Raw genomic sequence first — 18,155 nt, forward strand, 5'->3', positions numbered from 1 at the left:
CCTGAACGAGATTCTGGTTTCCACAGTCATGTGCTTATTATTGTTACTTTAAATTTGCACACATACTCCTGCATTTCATATCTTCTAGCCGTCCCGATTTGGCAGGAATAGTTCCAATTAATCCTCTGTCGGTCTACTTTTTCAATTGTTTTTTAAATGTTGCAGTTCTCTCTCCTCTTCCTACCTTTTCTCCATTGTTCTCAGTTTAGTTCAGTTACTGTAAACTGAGTTTGCATTTATTAAACTCATGAGGGAGAGGAGAGGAAAGGAGAGGATGGGAAGAATCTTGCCTTTCCTACTAGACACAGGCAAAAGCAAACTGCTGCAGCATCTCCTAGCTTCTGTGTTCTTCCTTACTGATAACTGTTGCCATTTTGAGCACACTTTGTTGTTGTTTGACCACATGTGTTCTGGTTTTCATCTGTGAAATGTTGGAGGGAATGGCATAGAAATACATATTAAAATATGATAATGCACTTTCTCTGAAAATATCAATTTCTAAGTGTATTCTGATATGTTTTGTTTTGTTTTTTTCACTGTCAACTGTGTCAGAGGAACATTTGGGAAGTGTGAAAATTGGCGGATCTAACTAAATTCTGATTTCCACTTATGGGAGTTGAATACTGGAGGTGCTAATCCAGTCAATTGAGATTTGTGAAAATCATTTTTCTCAAGTATCCCTCCTCAGAGGAAAGTAGCCCACTCCCATTCAGTTTCCACCTCCTGGCAACTGCAAAAGACAACATTTGGTTGTGAGGAAAATCCAAGTTTGTGGTCTACAGAAGGCAGGTTGGACTAGCTGTGTTCTGCACGAGGAGGCAAGAAAGAGCACTTGACAACCTGTTATTTCCTAGGTAACCTGTTGTCATTGTTGATGTTGTTGTGACTGATGAGCCAGGATTCCAGCCAAGAAGGCCCAAGTCTATCTGGCAAATGGCTTATGACCCACCATATGGGCCTTTTGCACTCTTTGTAACCTCCGCTGTCCCTAATGAGCATATTGCCTTGAGCAGGCAATGGGGAAATAAAAGCCCTAAAGGGAAGAGAAACATAATTAATCACTATAATTATTACTTAATCCAGTGGCTCCTCTAATTGCTTTTCATGAGTGATAATTAGTAAAAGCAAAGCCCCACATAATTGCCACGTAACCCTCTAAACCAACGGTGGAACAGGAACGGCTGGCTGGCAGTTCCCCAGGAGACACCGGGGAAAGAACAGCAGGTTGCAGCTCAGAGAGAATGATGGCAGGAATGTAATTATATAGACTGTCTGAGGAGTGTGTGTGTTGCAACACACCATGCCAACATTTCAGGCTGTGAATATCTTCCAGCTCTCTTTTCATTCCTGCCAAGACATTGTGTGTTGGGGACATGGGGGGGGAGGGGAGACTACTTGAGCTCACCTTATTTTTGTTTTTTCTTTTAATTTGTACATGAAAGAAATTAAATTCTCCCTAAAGAGAGAGAGTTCTCTTAAATTGTTATTTAGTTACAAGTGCTTACCTCGACTAGCGAGGAGTTTGTCTTCACACTGTCTGATTTTTAGCACCGCAGCCTATAAAATACAAAGGCTAAGTGAAATACAAAATATAATTAAGTTCAAATTAGTCACAGAGGCTGGGCGTGGGCAGATTTATAGTCTGAAAAATTACCAAAAAAAAAAAAAAAAATCTCTGCCAAAATACCTTAAAGGCACCAGATCCTGTCTGATCTTGGCAGCTAAGCAGGTTCAGCCCTGGCTAGTACTTGGATAGGAGACTGCCAAGGAATACCAGGTACTGTAGGCTACATTTTAGAAGAAGCAAATGGCAAAAACACCCTGGAGATTCCTCGCCTAAGAAAATGCTACAAAATTCATAGGGTTGACATATGTCAACAGGTGACTAGAAGGCATACACACACATAAACACAAACACACAATAAGGGAAAGGATGTTCTAGAGATCCTTCCACTGGAAGAGATTATTGCCCCTCTCCCCAGCCAGACAAAGATGTAGAATAACTCTTTATACTCCCAATAAAAATATAGATATGATGTTTTTGCTTGTTTGTTTTAAATAAATTATTAAATTTTAAAAATTAGAATTTATATTAACAATGGATTATATTATCTCTTCCAAATAACCTAATCCATAACAGAGTCCATAATCTCTTCTAGAACATGGCCACATAGCCTAAAAACCCCACAAAAACTAGTCCATAACAGTGTGTGTGTGTGTATAGATATGTATCGTATTATGCCCCAAAATTCTGCATGTCAATGGCTTTGGTCCATTGTTAAGAAGAACTATATTATGGTAAGAAAGCAAGTGTTTTTAACATGTTTGACAATATGAAATTCAGTGTGACTATAATTTCTGGTGGCTTCCATGTCCAGTGGAGCTGTGAGTTCATTACTGGTTTGAGATGAGCAACTCAAGTTGGTCATCCCTACCTCCAAAATAGATTCATCACTTTCAAAGTTTTAACTATAAACTTGAACAGATTCACAATCTCACTGACATGGAAGTCTGCCACTGCCATAACCTACCAAGCAGATTAATCTCTGTTACCTAAGACTGAGTTTTTATCCATGGGGAGAAACAACACAGGGCAGGAGAAAGAGAGAAGGGACAGTGTCACTGAGCCTTCATTTCAGTTGTGGATGAGGATTAAGGATTTGCTGACCTCCATTCAAGTAGACTTGTAAGGTCACAAATTGCCGTAGATTTTTAGTATGTCTGTTCTTTAAAAACCGGAACAAATTCACTCCTGCAAATGATACCCATGTTTTTCTGGTAGCTGCTTGCTTCTTCCCTTGTGAGTTTTTATTCAGTCTTGATAAATTTGTCTTCAGTCAATCTAATCTGGCTGCTTGCTTCCTCTGTACAGAGGAGATTAAGATCATTTGGTCTGTGTCTCTCACAACATCCAATGCATTTAGCTGGTAGGTTTCTACCTAGGAAATCTGTGAACTTTTCATCAGGTGCTTTAGGTCAGCTGGAGGCACCCACAGGAACCCTGGGCGGCTGTGCCAAAAGCAAAGCTGAATTCTGTGCAAAGACCTTTAATTCCCCACAAAGGTACAGATGGTATAATAAAGCCTCCCTCCAGGCACCAATGAAATGAAAGGGAATGTGTTTTCTACTACACAACAGGGTCTTCTAGTTATTTGTTATAAGTAACTCAAAACCTAATTATTTTAGTCATTCCTAAGAAACAGAAACAGGGTTTTTGGGTGTTGTTGTGTTTTTTTTTAAAAAAACAACCCTGTAATTATAATACAATTAACTACTTTGGGGAACCTGGAATTGTAACTAATTAGTTTGTAAAATAATTTCCCACTCTCTGCCTTTGATTTGAAGCAAGCACTATACCCTGAAGCTCATATCCAGGCCCAAATGAATTCAGCATCTTTAGTGCATTTTCATAGGTGAGTTTTCATAGGATTTAGTTCCATGGCAAAAGAAGGAATAGCATGAACCAATAGCTTTAAAACAGCCCCACTCATTCAAGCTGTTTACAGAGTTTACAGTCTTCTACCTAAATTTATGCTCTGTCCAGCAGACATCTCAGCACTATTTGCTTGGCTTTTTGAACATTCCATGTGAGGCCTGAACCACTCAGAGCTCAGAAAACTCTTCTGTAATACATCCCCCATAAACACTCAATTGGGATGAATTTGTAGTCCAAAAAAGAAGTTATGTTTCCATACTCTAGAAGCACGAATCAGGACACATCCCATTAGCTATATATATACTGTATGTGCCAAGTGCAAAACAATTGTAGCTGTCATTTCCAGTCAAATCAGCTTTGACTTATGGCAATGCTATGAAGACCTCCAAGGGCCCCGTTCTTCAAAAACCTTGCTCAGGTCTTGCAAGGCTAGGGCTCTGTCTTCCTGGATTGAATCTATCCACCTGTTGTGTGGTCTCCCTCCTGCTTTCAAGTTTACTAAGCATTATCATCTTTTCTAATGAGATAACATTTCATGATACATTCAAAGTATATCAGTCTCAGTTTAGTCATCTTGGCTTTTGCTAAGAGTTCATCTGATCTAAGACCCAATAATTTGTCTTTTTGGCAAATGGTACATGCACGACTCTTCTCCAGCACCACATTTCAAATTAGTTGCTTTTCTTTCTGTCACTTTCTTTACTGTTTAGCTTTCATAAGCATACATAGAAACTGGAAATACTATGACTTGGATGATTCTGACTTTGATATTTAATGATATGGCTTTGTGCTTGAGGCTTTCATCCAGTTCCTCCAGAGCTGCCTTTCCAAATTGCAGCCTTCTTCGGATTTCTTGACTACAGCCTCTGTTTTGATTGACAACTGACCTGTGATATAGAGAATATAAGTATTTTGATACCTTCATCACCTACTTTAAGATTATATAAATTATTTTTTTCTTAATATTCAACTTTAGCCCTGCTTTTGCACTTTCTTCCTGAACTTAAAGATCATCCCATTGGGGTTTTTGCAGTTCGTGTTGGCTGGCAGGAAAACGAGCCAGTTTATCAAGCCTTGACCGTGGCAGGCCCTTATTCAAAACTGGAGAACTACATTTAGTTGGGGGAAGGGGAATGTTGTGTGCAGGGGAGGGGGGCAAAAGTTGTGTTCAGGTCTCTGGTTTATGTGAAGGACTCAAGGATGCAGATCTTGAAATCTCAAGGAAACTCAGCAGGAATACACTTGCCTGGCCCTCCTGAGAACATTCAGGAGGCTCCTGCTGCTGCATTCAACTGAAAGCAATAAAGGCCCATAAATCACAGGCTGAGAAAATGTAAGAGATGAGCATTACTAATAAGGAAGGTGAGGGCTTTCAGAAAAAGGAGGAGATGGGTGCTTTCCAAGGAGCTCTCAGTCCCCACCCCATTTTTCATTCTTCCCCTGCTCCGTACCATGATAGCTAGATATATATTCTGTCCACATATCCTTCTGGAGGAGAAAGCCAGCAAGTGGCAGAGAACGCTTTCCACCTTGTGCTTCCCCCAAACCACTTTGCCATGAAGAATGAGGCCTATTCTTTGGCCTTCTTCAGGGCTATTACTGCAGAGTTCTTGGCTACCATGCTTTTTGTCATCTTTGGGGTAGGCTCAGCCTTGAACTGGCCCTCTGCCCTCCCGGGGATCCTTCAGATTTCACTAGTGTTTGGCTTGGCCATAGCCATGCTCGTCCAATCGGTGGGCCACATCAGTGGGGCACACATCAACCCGGCAGTGACATTGGCTCTTCTCGTCGCACAGAAGATTTCCATACTACGAGCCCTGGCCTACATCATAGCTCAAATGGTAGGGGCGATTGCTGGCGCAGGGGTGATTTACCAGGTTACCCCACCGGAGATCCGAGGAGGACTGGCTGTCAATGGGGTAAGTGAGGGTGTGGCCACTACTGTTGACAAGAATGCATCTGTAGTTCTGATTCATTAAAATGGCAGAAAATACAATCCATAATGTTCCGCCTTCCTCTTTTCCTATCACCCTCAACTTTACCAAGCATTAACATTTTTTTCTACTGAGTCCTTTTTTCTCATGATATGGCCAAAATACAACAAGTTGTTAGCTCAAAGGCAATTTTGTGCATGCTTATACCATGGGAAGTCCCTGCTTTTCTCACAACATTTAACCATTCTTCTTGCTAACTCTTTCCGGGTCTTAAAACAAGTGAAATGGCATTACATTTGTGTGCTTTCAGATGGAAACCTTATTGCAAGAGAAATGCAACTGGATTTTAGCAACCTGATGAGTGTATGGATGTTGATATTTCTGAGATCTTACCTGTAACCTCACCCTTGGAGCTATCAAATATGCTGTCTCTTTCAAGGATCCTGTCATTACACCTTAAGTTGACAGACAGATTCTGCCTTTGTTATGAGGACAGTGTGAAATTCTTCACATACCGCCAACTCCTTTCATTTTCAATGTGGTTTAAGAGAAGGGTTGCTTGTACCTCTTTAGGAATGTGGGGATGTTAGGATATGCATCTTATGACACAGGCATGTGGAAAATCTGCATTTATCAAAATTCCCTTTTCTGTCCTCAGTTGTATCCCAACAGCCTAAAGCAACCTTTCCTAATTATCCCCCCCCCCACACACACACACAGACTGGCCTACAACTTCCACCATCCCCAGCCAGCATAGGAAGAACGTGTGCTGGAGTCCAACACATCCAGGTGGCATCTGGTTGGAAAGGACCTAGGTTACAGAAGCCCCAGTGCTTCTGAATTTAAGAAAGTTGTCAAGTCACAGCATGGATATACCTTCCAAAGACATAAATGCCCTAATGCTATCTCTCCCAACCCTGCATTCTTTAGTTGTAGTGGGCTACAAATCCAATCATCAGGCCAATATGGCAGTTCTGTCTGGAGGTGATGGGAGTTGTAGCGCAACAGCCAGATTGGGTGAATGCTGTCATTTCTCTCTTGAAGTAAACAGTTCTTCTCTTGCCTAGAACTTAAACCATTGACTGAGCTTCAGAAAACAGTGATTCAGTTTAATTACTAGTTTTTTCCTGTGGTGCTCACCCAGTTCTCGTTGCTAAAACATACAGAGGTATTTGAGCCAGGGTTATGCTAGCTGGTGGAGGGGTGGTTGGGTGGATTGGTTCAAAAATGAACAGACAGATAAACACATAATTCGCACAATAATTCAGCAGGTCAGCCCTCAGGCTTTTGCCGGCATGCCTGTGTTTTATGGTGGACCTGACAAAGTACTGAGTTGTCAGCTATTCCTCACAATCTGACCCTTGGGGCCACTTTTCTTTGCTGCACTAAACACAGCTGTAAGTGGGATGTAATTGTTCATGTTGTCTCTGTGATTGCCAAGGCTCAAAGGCTGCCTCTCCCAATCTGTATTTCAATGTGTTTCTTAATCTTTCCAGCTGCAGAACAACACACCAGCGGGGGTGGCGGTGGCAGTGGAGCTGATTCTGACCTTCTCACTGGTCCTCTGTGTCTTTGCCTCAACTGACAGCCGCCGAACTGATAAAGTGGGCTCTCCAGCATTATCTATTGGACTGTCAGTCACAACTGGCCACCTCCTAGGCGTGAGTCTTGTTATGCTACCAAGGCAAAAATGGTGGAATGGTTCCATCTGGAAGGATTGAGTACTACATATATTTTTCCCCTGTTATCTTCCAACAGAGGATTCTAGAGCAACCAGGGAAGGGGTGTTTTCTAGACCTGTTCTAATCTAATCTAGGTTTTATTCCCTTCACCTTCTGGTGACCTTGTAGTTAGAGTACTGGATTAAGATTCCAGGAGACCAAGGGTCAAATCTGCACGTGGCCAAGGAAACTCACTGGGTGACGTTGGGCAGGTCACACTCAGGGGCATCAGTAGGGGAATGCGGGGGATGCAAGCTATACCAGGTGATATCCTAAGGAGAAGGTGACAGAACTGCTGCCCAAACATCTGCTTTTGGCCAGAAATAGGCTGTGGCATTCACCTCCATCTCTCTAAAATGCTGAAGAGATGGTGTGAGTCGGCTGAAAATCAGTGGGAATAGAAAGAAGAGGCCCAGGTATTTTTTTAAAAAAACTTCTTTAAAAATATTCTTTTAAAATTTTATTTAAAAACATCACATCTTATCAAATGTGCACTTTAACCACGTGAAACTATGTACATGTAAATACACTGAATCTCTGCGTATGATATTGCAATTTGAAGGTTTAATTTTAATTTTGCTAGTTTACATCACAACTACTACATACAGTGATATATGGAAATTACAATTTACGAGTAATGTTAGTACCAAAAAAAAAAAAAATTACTAAGCATTCTTTATGGTGTGGTATGGGAGGAAGTCAGCAGTCGGGATGACAATCATGAGTTATCGCACCAGGGCATGCCAACCCTAGTGACACCACTGATCACAGTCTCTCTCCCTCACAGGAAAGCAATGACACACCCCCTCTGGAGAAATCTTGCCAAGAAAATCTGATGATAGGGTCATCATAAGTCCGTATTGAAGTCATGTAGCACACACACAGAGAAACAGAGCCGGGGTACCAATTAGTTTGTACTTTCACAGTCCCTTGTGATGAACCGTCATGGCTGAGGCTCCTAGGAAGTGAATTCCAAAATATCTGGTGGGCTAAATGTTTCTCACACTGGCCATGCAAATGACTCATAACAGTGGCGCGATACAGGCCACCCAAAAAGGGTGGCCTCCCGGCACCTGTTTTTCCGCCGGAGGGAAGCCACAGCTGCCAAACTGCACAGCTTCCTGCAGACGGAAAAAGAACCTGCAAAAAGCAGGTTCTTCTCCAGCTGCAGCGGCAGCGTAACAATTGAGCCACTGGTGCACTCGTTATGTAAGTGCTGCGCAGTGCCATGCAGACACCACACAGTGCTTACGTAACAATGGCGGCGCCCATGTATACAGGACGCCACCATTGTTATGCCCTCATCACGTGCAAGGGTTGCAGGGTGTGTGGGCGCTCCGCCTCCCCAGACAACCCTAGCATATGACGAGGGCGTCAGAAAGGCCCATTTGTACTCGGCCAATATCACAATTGCCAAGGATTTGTAGGGAGGGGCATTTAAACTTCTCAGCTGGAGAACTCTTAGGCCTAACTAAACTACAAAACCCAGAATTCCACAGGAACTAGCCACAACACTTATGGTGGAATAATGGTGCTATAACAGTATAGTGTGATATTGATTTTGTCAAAATGTTTTTGCCTCCTGTTCTCACTGAGGGCTGATTCACACATAAACCCACCACCCAACTCATTTAATATGTGTATGTGAAGAACTATGTGTGTGGGACAAGTAAGCGGATTCTTTCATACATATGCTAATGGGATGGTCTATAACTACACTTAGGCCTCATTCCCACGTACAAATAAACCGGTTTGCGATCCGAATTGATGAATCGATTCAACAGTGGAGCGTGCTACATACTACATTTGCCCCAATCACATTTTTCCTCCTGTAAAATAACCCACTTGTGATTCACATTCATGAATGAATCAGTTAAAAATGAACCTGCTCCAGCCGGTCAAAGGGCAAATTGAAATTGATTCTGATCCACATCTGCATCACACTTGTGCGGAATTGATTTATCCCAAAAGATGCAGAAAAAATTAGCATAAAAAAGACGCAGGTTAAATGGGTCTAGCACATGGCCTCCCTCTCCGAATCACTTCAGCAATTCAGTTCAAGTAGGAACCAGGGTCATTTGAACTGGTTCAAACCAATTTGTGATCCAGTTTAAAAGGTAATGGGAATCAGGCCCAGGATAAAACATACACACATTGCTGTGGAAAAGTGTGAATCCCTACAAGAGTTAAGGAGAGAATGAGGAACCAATGTTATGTTCTTTGACAGAAGAAATGAGAGTTAGAAAGCACCTGAATACCTAAATTGTTTGTTCATGTGAATGTTACACAACTCCCAGAGCTGGGCTGACCATGCTGGCTGCTGGATTCTGGAAGCTGTAGTAACCCCCCCCCCCCCCCACTCAATCCACTTTGCCAAGCTCTCCATTTATCCCTGTTTATTATCTTTCAGATTTATTTCACTGGCTGCTCCATGAATCCTGCACGGTCTTTTGGCCCAGCTGTCATCATGAGAAACTTTCAGGATCATTGGGTGAGTGGATCTTTCCCATATGATACAGTTAGCTTGAGTCTTCAAAAGAAGCTTCATGATGTCCAGAAATCATTGGCTCACTTTAAGATAGGGAAGAAGAAGCCTTATTGTCCCTCCAGTAGATAGGGGAAAGATATATCCTATTGGGGTATATCCAATAGTACCAATACTTACCTAGCTACCCTCCTATGCTTTCACTTTCCCTTCACACCCACAGTGCAGCAAACCAGTTTAAAGGCAAGTTAACTTGCAAGCACAGATCCATGACTTGGAATAGCAACTGCAAAACACTGGAATGGCATCTGGGATGGTAGTGATTTTTATTCTCAATTGGGATTTATGCTATTCAACATCTTTATCAATGACTTGGATGACAGAATTGGGGACACCAAACTAGGAGGAGTAGCTAACACCCCAGAGGACAGGATCAAAATTCAAAATGACCTTAATAGATTAGCAAGCTTGGCCAAAGCTAACAAAATGAATTTCAACAGGGAGAAATGTAAGGTACTGCACTTAGGGCAGAAAAATGAAATGCACAGATATAGGATGTTTGACACCTGGCTGAATGAGACTACATGTGAAAGGGATCTAGGAGTCCAAGTAGACCACAAATTGAACATGAGTCAACAGTGCGATGCGGCAGCTAACAAGGCCAATGCTATAGAAGTATAGTGTCTAGATCAAGGGAAGTAATAGTGCCACTCTATTCTGCTCTGGTCAGGCCCCACCTGGAATATTGTGTCCAGTTCTGGGCACCACAATTTAAAAAGGATGTTGAGAAACTGGAGCATGTCCAAAGGAGGGCGACTAAAATGGTGAAGGGTCTGGAAAACATACCCAATGAGGAACAACTTAGGGAGCTGGGGATGTTTAGCCTGCAGAAGAGAAGGTTAAGAGGTGATATGATAGCCCTGTTTACATTGAGGAGGGAGCAAGCTTGTTTTCTGCTGCTCCAGAGACTAGGACCCGGAACAATGAATGCAAGCTACAGGAAAAGAGATTCCACCTCAACATTAGGAGGAACTTCCTGACAGTAAGGGCTGTTTGACAGTGGAGTACACGCCCTTGGCGTGTAGTGGAGTCTCCTTCCTTAGAGATCTTTAAACAGAGACTGGATGGCCCTTGTGGTCTCTTCCAACTCTATGATTCTATGATCTTGGACTACAGCTCCCTTAATCCCTATCCAGTTGTCATTCTGGCTGGGACATCTGGGCACTGAAGTCCAAAACTTCCAGAGGGCCAGTTTTCCCTTTGAAGGATATGAAGGGCATTTCCCTCCACTTTTTGGAGCTCCCAATCTCAATTAGATTTCCAGGATGCTTAGAAAGGGATGCAGAGCATGGAAGGTTTCCTTGGGGTGGGGGTGGGGGGATTACAGCTCTCAGAATGGACATGTTGGCTGGGGGATTCTGGGAATGGTACCCTGCCTCCTCAAAAGAGCATTGTCAAGCTGTGAGTGAAGGGAAGAAGAGAGGAGCCACCTTGGTTTTAGCACCTGGCATATAGATGGATGACTGATGCATTAATTAAATGTATACAAACAAGACTCAATTCTTGCTGGGCTGTGTCTTAATTAAAATCAGTGGCTTATGAAGTACGAATCTTGATAGTGATATATGAGCCATTGACTTATCTCAGGGCCTGTTTATTCAAGCTGTTATCCTGGGATAATCATCCTGAACTTGTGTCAACCTCTGGTTTGCTTACATGTTGAAGTGATAAATGAGATACTGAAGTAAAGTGAAAGAAAGTCAGCCAACTCTGCCAAAGTTTAGGGACTTGGCTCACCTCTCTCTTTCAGCCCGAGATAAGAAGCAGCAGAAGTAACAGAGTTGTGGATCACTCAAGTATTCCCTGTTGTCTATGTTCGAGGGGCTAGATGCAGGGCAATTCTTCTTGGAAAGAAAGGCCTCTGAGCCTTTCCCCCAGCAACAGCAGAAGTTAGGAAGATGAGTTTGCAAGTACCAAGTGAAAAAATAGGTTTCAGGATCTTCAAAAGGAGTAATATTTCTTAGAAAAATCCATTCTTTAGGCAGAACAGCTTGATTCTTCCTGAACTATCCCAGAAGTGTAAGTACAGTAGGCAAACATCTTTCAGCATATCCTCCTCTATGATGAGAGAAAGATAGCAGATGGCAAAGACTAGGAAAAGTGGGTATAGTCAGCTTGGTTAGTTATTTTTTGTACAACAAAAGGACAGTCATTTAACTAACTCTGGCTGCACCTGGGTCCCTTTCTCAGAGAAAGGTGGCATAGAAATGAAACAAATCATCATCATCCATCATCATCATCTGCCTTTAATCAGTCTGAACACAATCATGGGGTTTCATGTTATTGCGTGAGAGGTGATCACATGCAATTCCAGGCAATGGCAAGCTATTTTCGGGCAATGGGAAGTCAGTTCGAATGCAATTCGAATTCACGTAAATTCGCTGAATTGGCCCCACTTTCTTTTCATTTGAAATTAAGAGAAATTCCTCCTGTGTGATAAACTCCAGAGGGAGCGAACAGGCTGGAAAGGAAAGGTCCAATTTCCAATCTGTCTTTGTCTTCTAAACCATTTTCTCCCTCGTGCAGAATGTGCTTTATCTTCCAATAGGATATTGATATCAGGACTTGTGAATGACTCAGAGGGTGGGATGGTTGAAATCCTCTGGAATTCCTTGTTCTGGCAAACAAAGGTTATTGTTTCAAAATAACAACCCCTGGGTAAAGACATGTGAATTACCTCAGTATATGTTAGCAAGTAGTTCATAAAGTCAGTGTCATGTCAGTGGGGTGACAAATCTACTCTGGTTTTTAATCTAAACATTTGGGAATAGGTTTTAGCAATTTGGACGGTATATTTAAATTTCAGGCTAAAATTCCAAGTGGATGCCCTAGCTTACGAGAAGAGAAATCATGACCCCCCTCTCTATAATGTTTACTCAGGGCTGACCCAAGACATTTTGCTTTCAGAACTGAAGAAGCAAATGGTATCTCCCACTCAGCCCCCTGCCCAAATCAAGGTGCCTAGGACCCAAAGCCAATGATGTGGCTTTGGCCCCTGAGACAGAAAACGCACCCCCCTTCTAACTCTGGCAATTAAAAAAATCAATAATAAGAATTTAATGAGCTAACAGTTTGCTATCTTCTCATGACACTCCAACCCTGTTGCTTGTGGTGCTTCACTGTCCCAGCAAGTGGTAGATCCTTCCTTGAGTTGACATATGTTAGCTTGAATTTGGTGTTAGGTCTTCTTCTCTCTATTTTCCCCCTGAAGTTGTGAGACTCAGCTTAATCATTTTTGTAACTATAAACTATATCAATATCTTGACAGGCAGACTCCCATAGTGCACCCTGAAAAGTGAATTATACTGATACTCTTATACACGGATGTGAAATATGTAACCTTGGTGCATTTTGTCTGAATAGTTCAACATTATTCAAAGCCCATTGGCATTACTTTCCAGCGACTGATTTCAAAAAGTTTTGTTTTTTACAAAATACAACTTGCAGAATTCTAGAAGCTGGTAGCCACATTGGCTGCGTTTTTCGGGGTGAGGGGTGGTGGTGGGGTAGTACTTCCAAAAAACCTGAGCTTTGCTGTGTTTTTACCTCCCATTTCTTTAGGTGTTCTGGGCAGGACCTTTGGCTGGAGGCATCTTAGCTTCTCTGATCTACAATATCATCCTTTCTCCTGATACCAGAAGTCTTGCAGAGAGAATTTGTGTTCTAAAAGGGACCTACAATCCTGAAGATGATTGGATAGAGAAGAATGACCAGAAATACTCAACAGAACTGGTGGACAAGTTATAATATAGCAAAAAGTAGTGGAGTAGATAAAGATGGGGTGTTTCACCACAATACCCTCCAAAATAATGAAGGACTAAAGAAAAACCATACTCCCATCATCCCCTATGGACAAGCTTATCAGCTTCTAGTCTCTATCCCTCTCTTTAATGTTCTCCACAGGCTTCATAATAAGGCTTTGAATTGGCATCATGCTGCCAAATGAGAAGTCAAAGAAACTGATGGATATCTCAGGGAGAAGAATGAGACACCCTATGATGTATCTCTTGGGCACAGAAGCAGAAGGGGTAAAGTCTGTTCTTAAGTTGCTTAGATGCTAATGGTTTGCTGGCTTCAGTCTGTGAGGGATAGCCCATGTGTAAAAACATCCTCGGTACAGGGATGTAGCCAAGGGGGGGGGGGGGTTCTTGGGGTCCGGACCTCCCCTTCCATTAGAAAAATGAATGGTGCATGCTGCTGCGCCACCGCACCCAAGCCCCAATATAATGGTGGCACTTAGTCTGGACCCCCCCTTCCTAAAATCCTGGCTATGTCCCTGCTCGGTAGGGTTTTAGTAGGGTTTTTAGCCTGACAAGTGAGATAGTATTTGGTCAGTTTGGAAACCTGTGGCAAAGACATAGAGGCAGGAAACCTATGGTCCTTCAGATGTTACTGGACTACAGCTCCTTCTGTGGTGGACTATTGCTATCCCACTGACCACTGCCTTGACAGCATTGGTGTTCAATGATATCAGGCAGTTCATACAGTATTCCCTGAGAAGCAGCTTTGAGCTGCTCACTTATGTTGTACTTTTTCCACTGTATTTGGACTCCTTCTGGTAATTCCTTCCTTGTCACTTAAGCAGCCATTTCATACACAAGGGGAAAGCTTTCACAGCTTTCCTCAAAGGCAATTCATTTTTGACTCCACTTGCATTGCCATTCAAGACTCACCTTGTCTGGATCTCTAGCCTCACCAGATACGACTCACAACTCATTTCTTAGGCACATCCCTCTCCTCCACTTTTCTATCATTTATTTAATGTGCAGACTGTAAGCCTGTGGGGGTGGGAGGACTGGGACAGAGATTCTGTAATGTCCAATGTTGTGCCCAGAGCACTAAATGATGGTGAATAATAAAGAAAATGGAGCACCAGAAGCCACAGCAGCAGACTTGCCACTCATAGAGAGAAACAACTGGAGCAACAATGCAAGGGCCAAGTGGTAACTACCTTCCTAGTGCCAGTCGTTCCTGGTATGAGGGGAGGTTTATCCAGTAGAGAAGAAAAATGCCATCCAACTAGAGGTCCTCTGCTTGTTAACTATGATGTCTAAAGTGTCTTCTGTTGATGCTTTCTGCTGAAGTTGGAATGGTGTTCTCTTGAAATCCCATTTTTATGCCCCAGTGGGCCTCCCACTCCCTTGGACTCCTATCTTTGCAACACCTTGGAGGAGAAACAAGTGGGAGCATATCAGTTTGTGGGAGGAGAGGAAGATTTCCTGGCAGAGGCTGTGTGGAAAAAGCAGGACTTCCCAACCCTCCAACATTTCACACACAGAGTAGAGAGATGACTTCTTCTTCTTCCTTATTCACTTCTCCCCATGGACTGAGGTGGGGACAACAATAATTAACAAGCAACATCAGTTAAAATACATAGTTTTAAAACATACATCAATTTAAAATGACAAATAAAATATAGACATATTAAAACAACCCACATTTAAAACACATCATTTAAAATTCACAATTGAAAAATTATCTGGATAAGCCTGCTGGAAGAGATTGGTCTTTAATGTTCTTTTAAATTCAGACAGCGTATTCAGCTGTTGCATCTCTTCTGGCAGGTCTTTCCACAGTCTAGGGCAGCTGAAAAAATAGTCCTCTGGCTGACAGTTGCCATCCTAGAAAACATGCTGGGGTAGTTGTGTTGGCCATTTAACAAATACAAACAAAAACCCATCAGTGATACCTGATGGTATCACAATATACTTGTTGCAAGCTTTCAAAGCTCCATGGGCTTCTTCATCAGGCAAGATGTTGCAAACCAAACAGAAGGAGAAAAAAAAAAAACAATTGGAGATGTTAGTCAGGTGCTTGCATGTTGTTTCAGTCCTTAGTAAAGATGTTATGATGGGGAGGATATCTTTTGCAGGCAGGCTCCTCCTTCTGGCCATGCAGCAACAGGGAGATTTTCAAAGTCTAGGAAATTTAAAGTTGCCAACCTAGTCTTGACTGACTGGAGTAAATGTCTACCAGAGGATCTGTGGATTATATGGGTGGAGGTGATCCTGTAGGTAACCTGGACAAAAACCATGTAGGGCTTTAAAGGTAATAACCAACACTTTGTACCTTGCCCAGAAAATAACTGGCACCCAGAGACAACATTAGAGTGTGGTCAAGATGGCAAAAGTTACAAGAGGAAGAATATGCAGGCTGCAGCAGTTTGTCTTTTCCTGAGCCTCTTGGGAAGGGCAAGATTCCATCCTCTCCTTTCCCCTCTGCTAAGTTAATTGAATGCAAACTACTTTTGCACTTTGAAATCAGTTTGCATCAAAAGGAGTAAGCTAAGGACAAGGGAGGAAGTGGGAGAAGAAGAAACTGGGACATTTTAAAAGCAACTGAAAAAGTGGGATGGCAGAGGTTTATTTGGGACAAATTGGGACAGTAGGAGGTTATGGGTCACCTGACCCTCTTGTAGTCCCTCATAGGCCTTAGAAAATCCAATTTGTGCCTCGCAGCAGCTACAGAGACAGAAGACATAAACTTGTAGTGAGAGGCATAGTAACAAGTAAGGGGTGGTGTAATGGTGGGTTTTGAAGTACAGATACTCATCATGACTTTTCTTATATTCTCAAGGGATAGTAGGCAACTGTGCTGATCCATATCAACAAAGCACTTACATCAGTTTTCAGGAACAAAGTTCTGCCAGGAACTGTGCTTTGGTAAAGCTAATGGATCTTAAGTGTACATTTAAGATCAAGCCACCCTAAAATACTTTGCATTACAACATGGATAGTTGACAAAAATATATTGCTGTTGGAAACACCCATCCCCACATTATTCTGTGTATAGGAGCTAAATTTGGAAGGAAGAGAGCATCTGACAGAGAAGGGCAAATTATATCACCATCCCAGCTAACCCAAACATCCTAGCACTTCAACCCTATGAGCCCTGGCTTCACTTTGCTATTGCAGGTTTCTGCTCATGCACAGAAGCTGGTTGGCATTTTGATGTGGAAGATGCATTATTAGAAAAGCACTTCCCAGGTGGGGCAACTGTTTTAATAACAAAAGCAGATTTTCACTGGAACTGCACAGAATTAGAAAACCATTGGCCATGGCACCCGTTGAATACAGAGAGAGGGTGGAGGTGCACACCAGTCAAGCGAAAGTCCATTTCTTTAATCATTCTAAGGAAATGGCCTGTCATTTTTGTAACATGAACTAAACTGAGAAGACAGCGGGTGAATCTGTAGCCAGAGATAAATGTCTGCAGGAGGAACATGGCTGGGTCCCTGGGTCCATTCATGCTGTCAACGGGGGCAAATGAAATTTCACTTCCAAGTGAAGCCTGACTCAATAGGATGCCAGCATCATAAGAAAAGAGAAATCTATGAAGCGGGGGTGGGAGATTATGCTGCCAAGTGGGACAGATCAAAGAATAAATGCTAGTGTTTGGTCAGTGTCAAAAGCAAAACGTGCTTCCTAGATTGACTTGGATTGTATGGATTTTAGAATTACACTGAATCATATCTAGATGGATAATTGCCTTTGTGACAGAAGAAACCAATATTCTGTTGTAATAATGCTGTCCCCATTTGATCATGGAGGTGAAAAGATTAGAAGCAGCTATAAAGTTTCATGCCCATTACAGGAACAATGGCATCAGGGGAAGCATAATTCTTGTGGAAAACTCAAAATTCCAAATTTTGACTCCCACAATAGAAATTGTTCAATGTGTGATTGTGTTTTGATTTGGGAGTGATGACAGTGATTTCTGGCTGGTGTGAGTAGGGAGGGAGAAAGGGAGAGTACACATGCACATCAGAGTATCTTCAGGGATAACATTTAGGGACAAGAACACCAGAAGAGCACAGCTGAATTAGACTAATAAATTAGACCTATCTGCTCCAGGCCTACCTGTCCCTATAGTAGATATCCAGGAGCCTGAATGGAAAACTCCAAAGCTGGATAAGGGCAACAGCAGCCTCATGGAAATGTTTGGGGCCATCCAGAATTGTAACCCAGATTAAAAGTCGGAAGTTCCCATTGGCACCAGTTTAAATACATCAGAATTAGGGTCTTTCACTCTCGATCCAGGGCAAATCCCCCTTGGAGTGGTTTTTCCGAAAGTGGATTACGTATTTCCCATGTCTTTTAGGAAAACCCGTTTCTTCCCTGCTGCTGGCAAATGTGAACTTGTCATGATCGGGTCAAATTCAGGGGAGGGATTTAGGTCAGAGGGAGGGCAGAGGGCGGAACATGCCTCCCTCTTGCAGGCAGCTCTCTCTCTCTCTCTCTCTCTCTCTCTCTCTCTCTCTTTGTAATTTTATTTTTGACAGATTATGCACATGCTTGTTGTACAAACTGATACATATTGGAGACCAGGCTTCGATTCCCAGCTCAGCCATGAAACCCACTGGGTGACCTTGGGAAAGTCACACACTCTCAGCCTCAGGAAGGCAATGACAAACTTCCTCTGAAAAATCCTGCCAAGAAAACCCCATTATAGATTTGCTTTAGAGTCTCCTTAAGTCAGAATTGACTTGAAGGAACACCACCACCAAAACAACAACAAAC

General features: G+C 42.5%; 1 protein-coding gene across 1 annotated transcript; it reads left to right on the plus strand.

Moving 5' to 3' along the window:
* Nucleotides 1–4,992: 4,992 nt before the first annotated feature.
* On the plus strand, nt 4,993–13,383 carry LOC149322512 (aquaporin-5-like). The gene is made up of 4 exons (XM_089528329.1): nt 4,993–5,355; nt 6,867–7,031; nt 9,502–9,582; nt 13,198–13,383. The coding sequence occupies exons 1-4, from the start codon at nt 4,993–4,995 to the stop codon at nt 13,381–13,383; spliced, it is 795 nt and encodes a 264-aa protein (XP_089384455.1).
* The last annotated feature ends 4,772 nt before the right edge of the window (nt 13,384–18,155 follow it).

Source organism: Sceloporus occidentalis, unplaced genomic scaffold (genome assembly GCF_023333645.1).
Source record: "Sceloporus occidentalis isolate IW3139 unplaced genomic scaffold, rSceOcc1.0.p SCAF_1, whole genome shotgun sequence".
Taxonomy (NCBI): domain Eukaryota; kingdom Metazoa; phylum Chordata; class Lepidosauria; order Squamata; family Phrynosomatidae; genus Sceloporus; species Sceloporus occidentalis.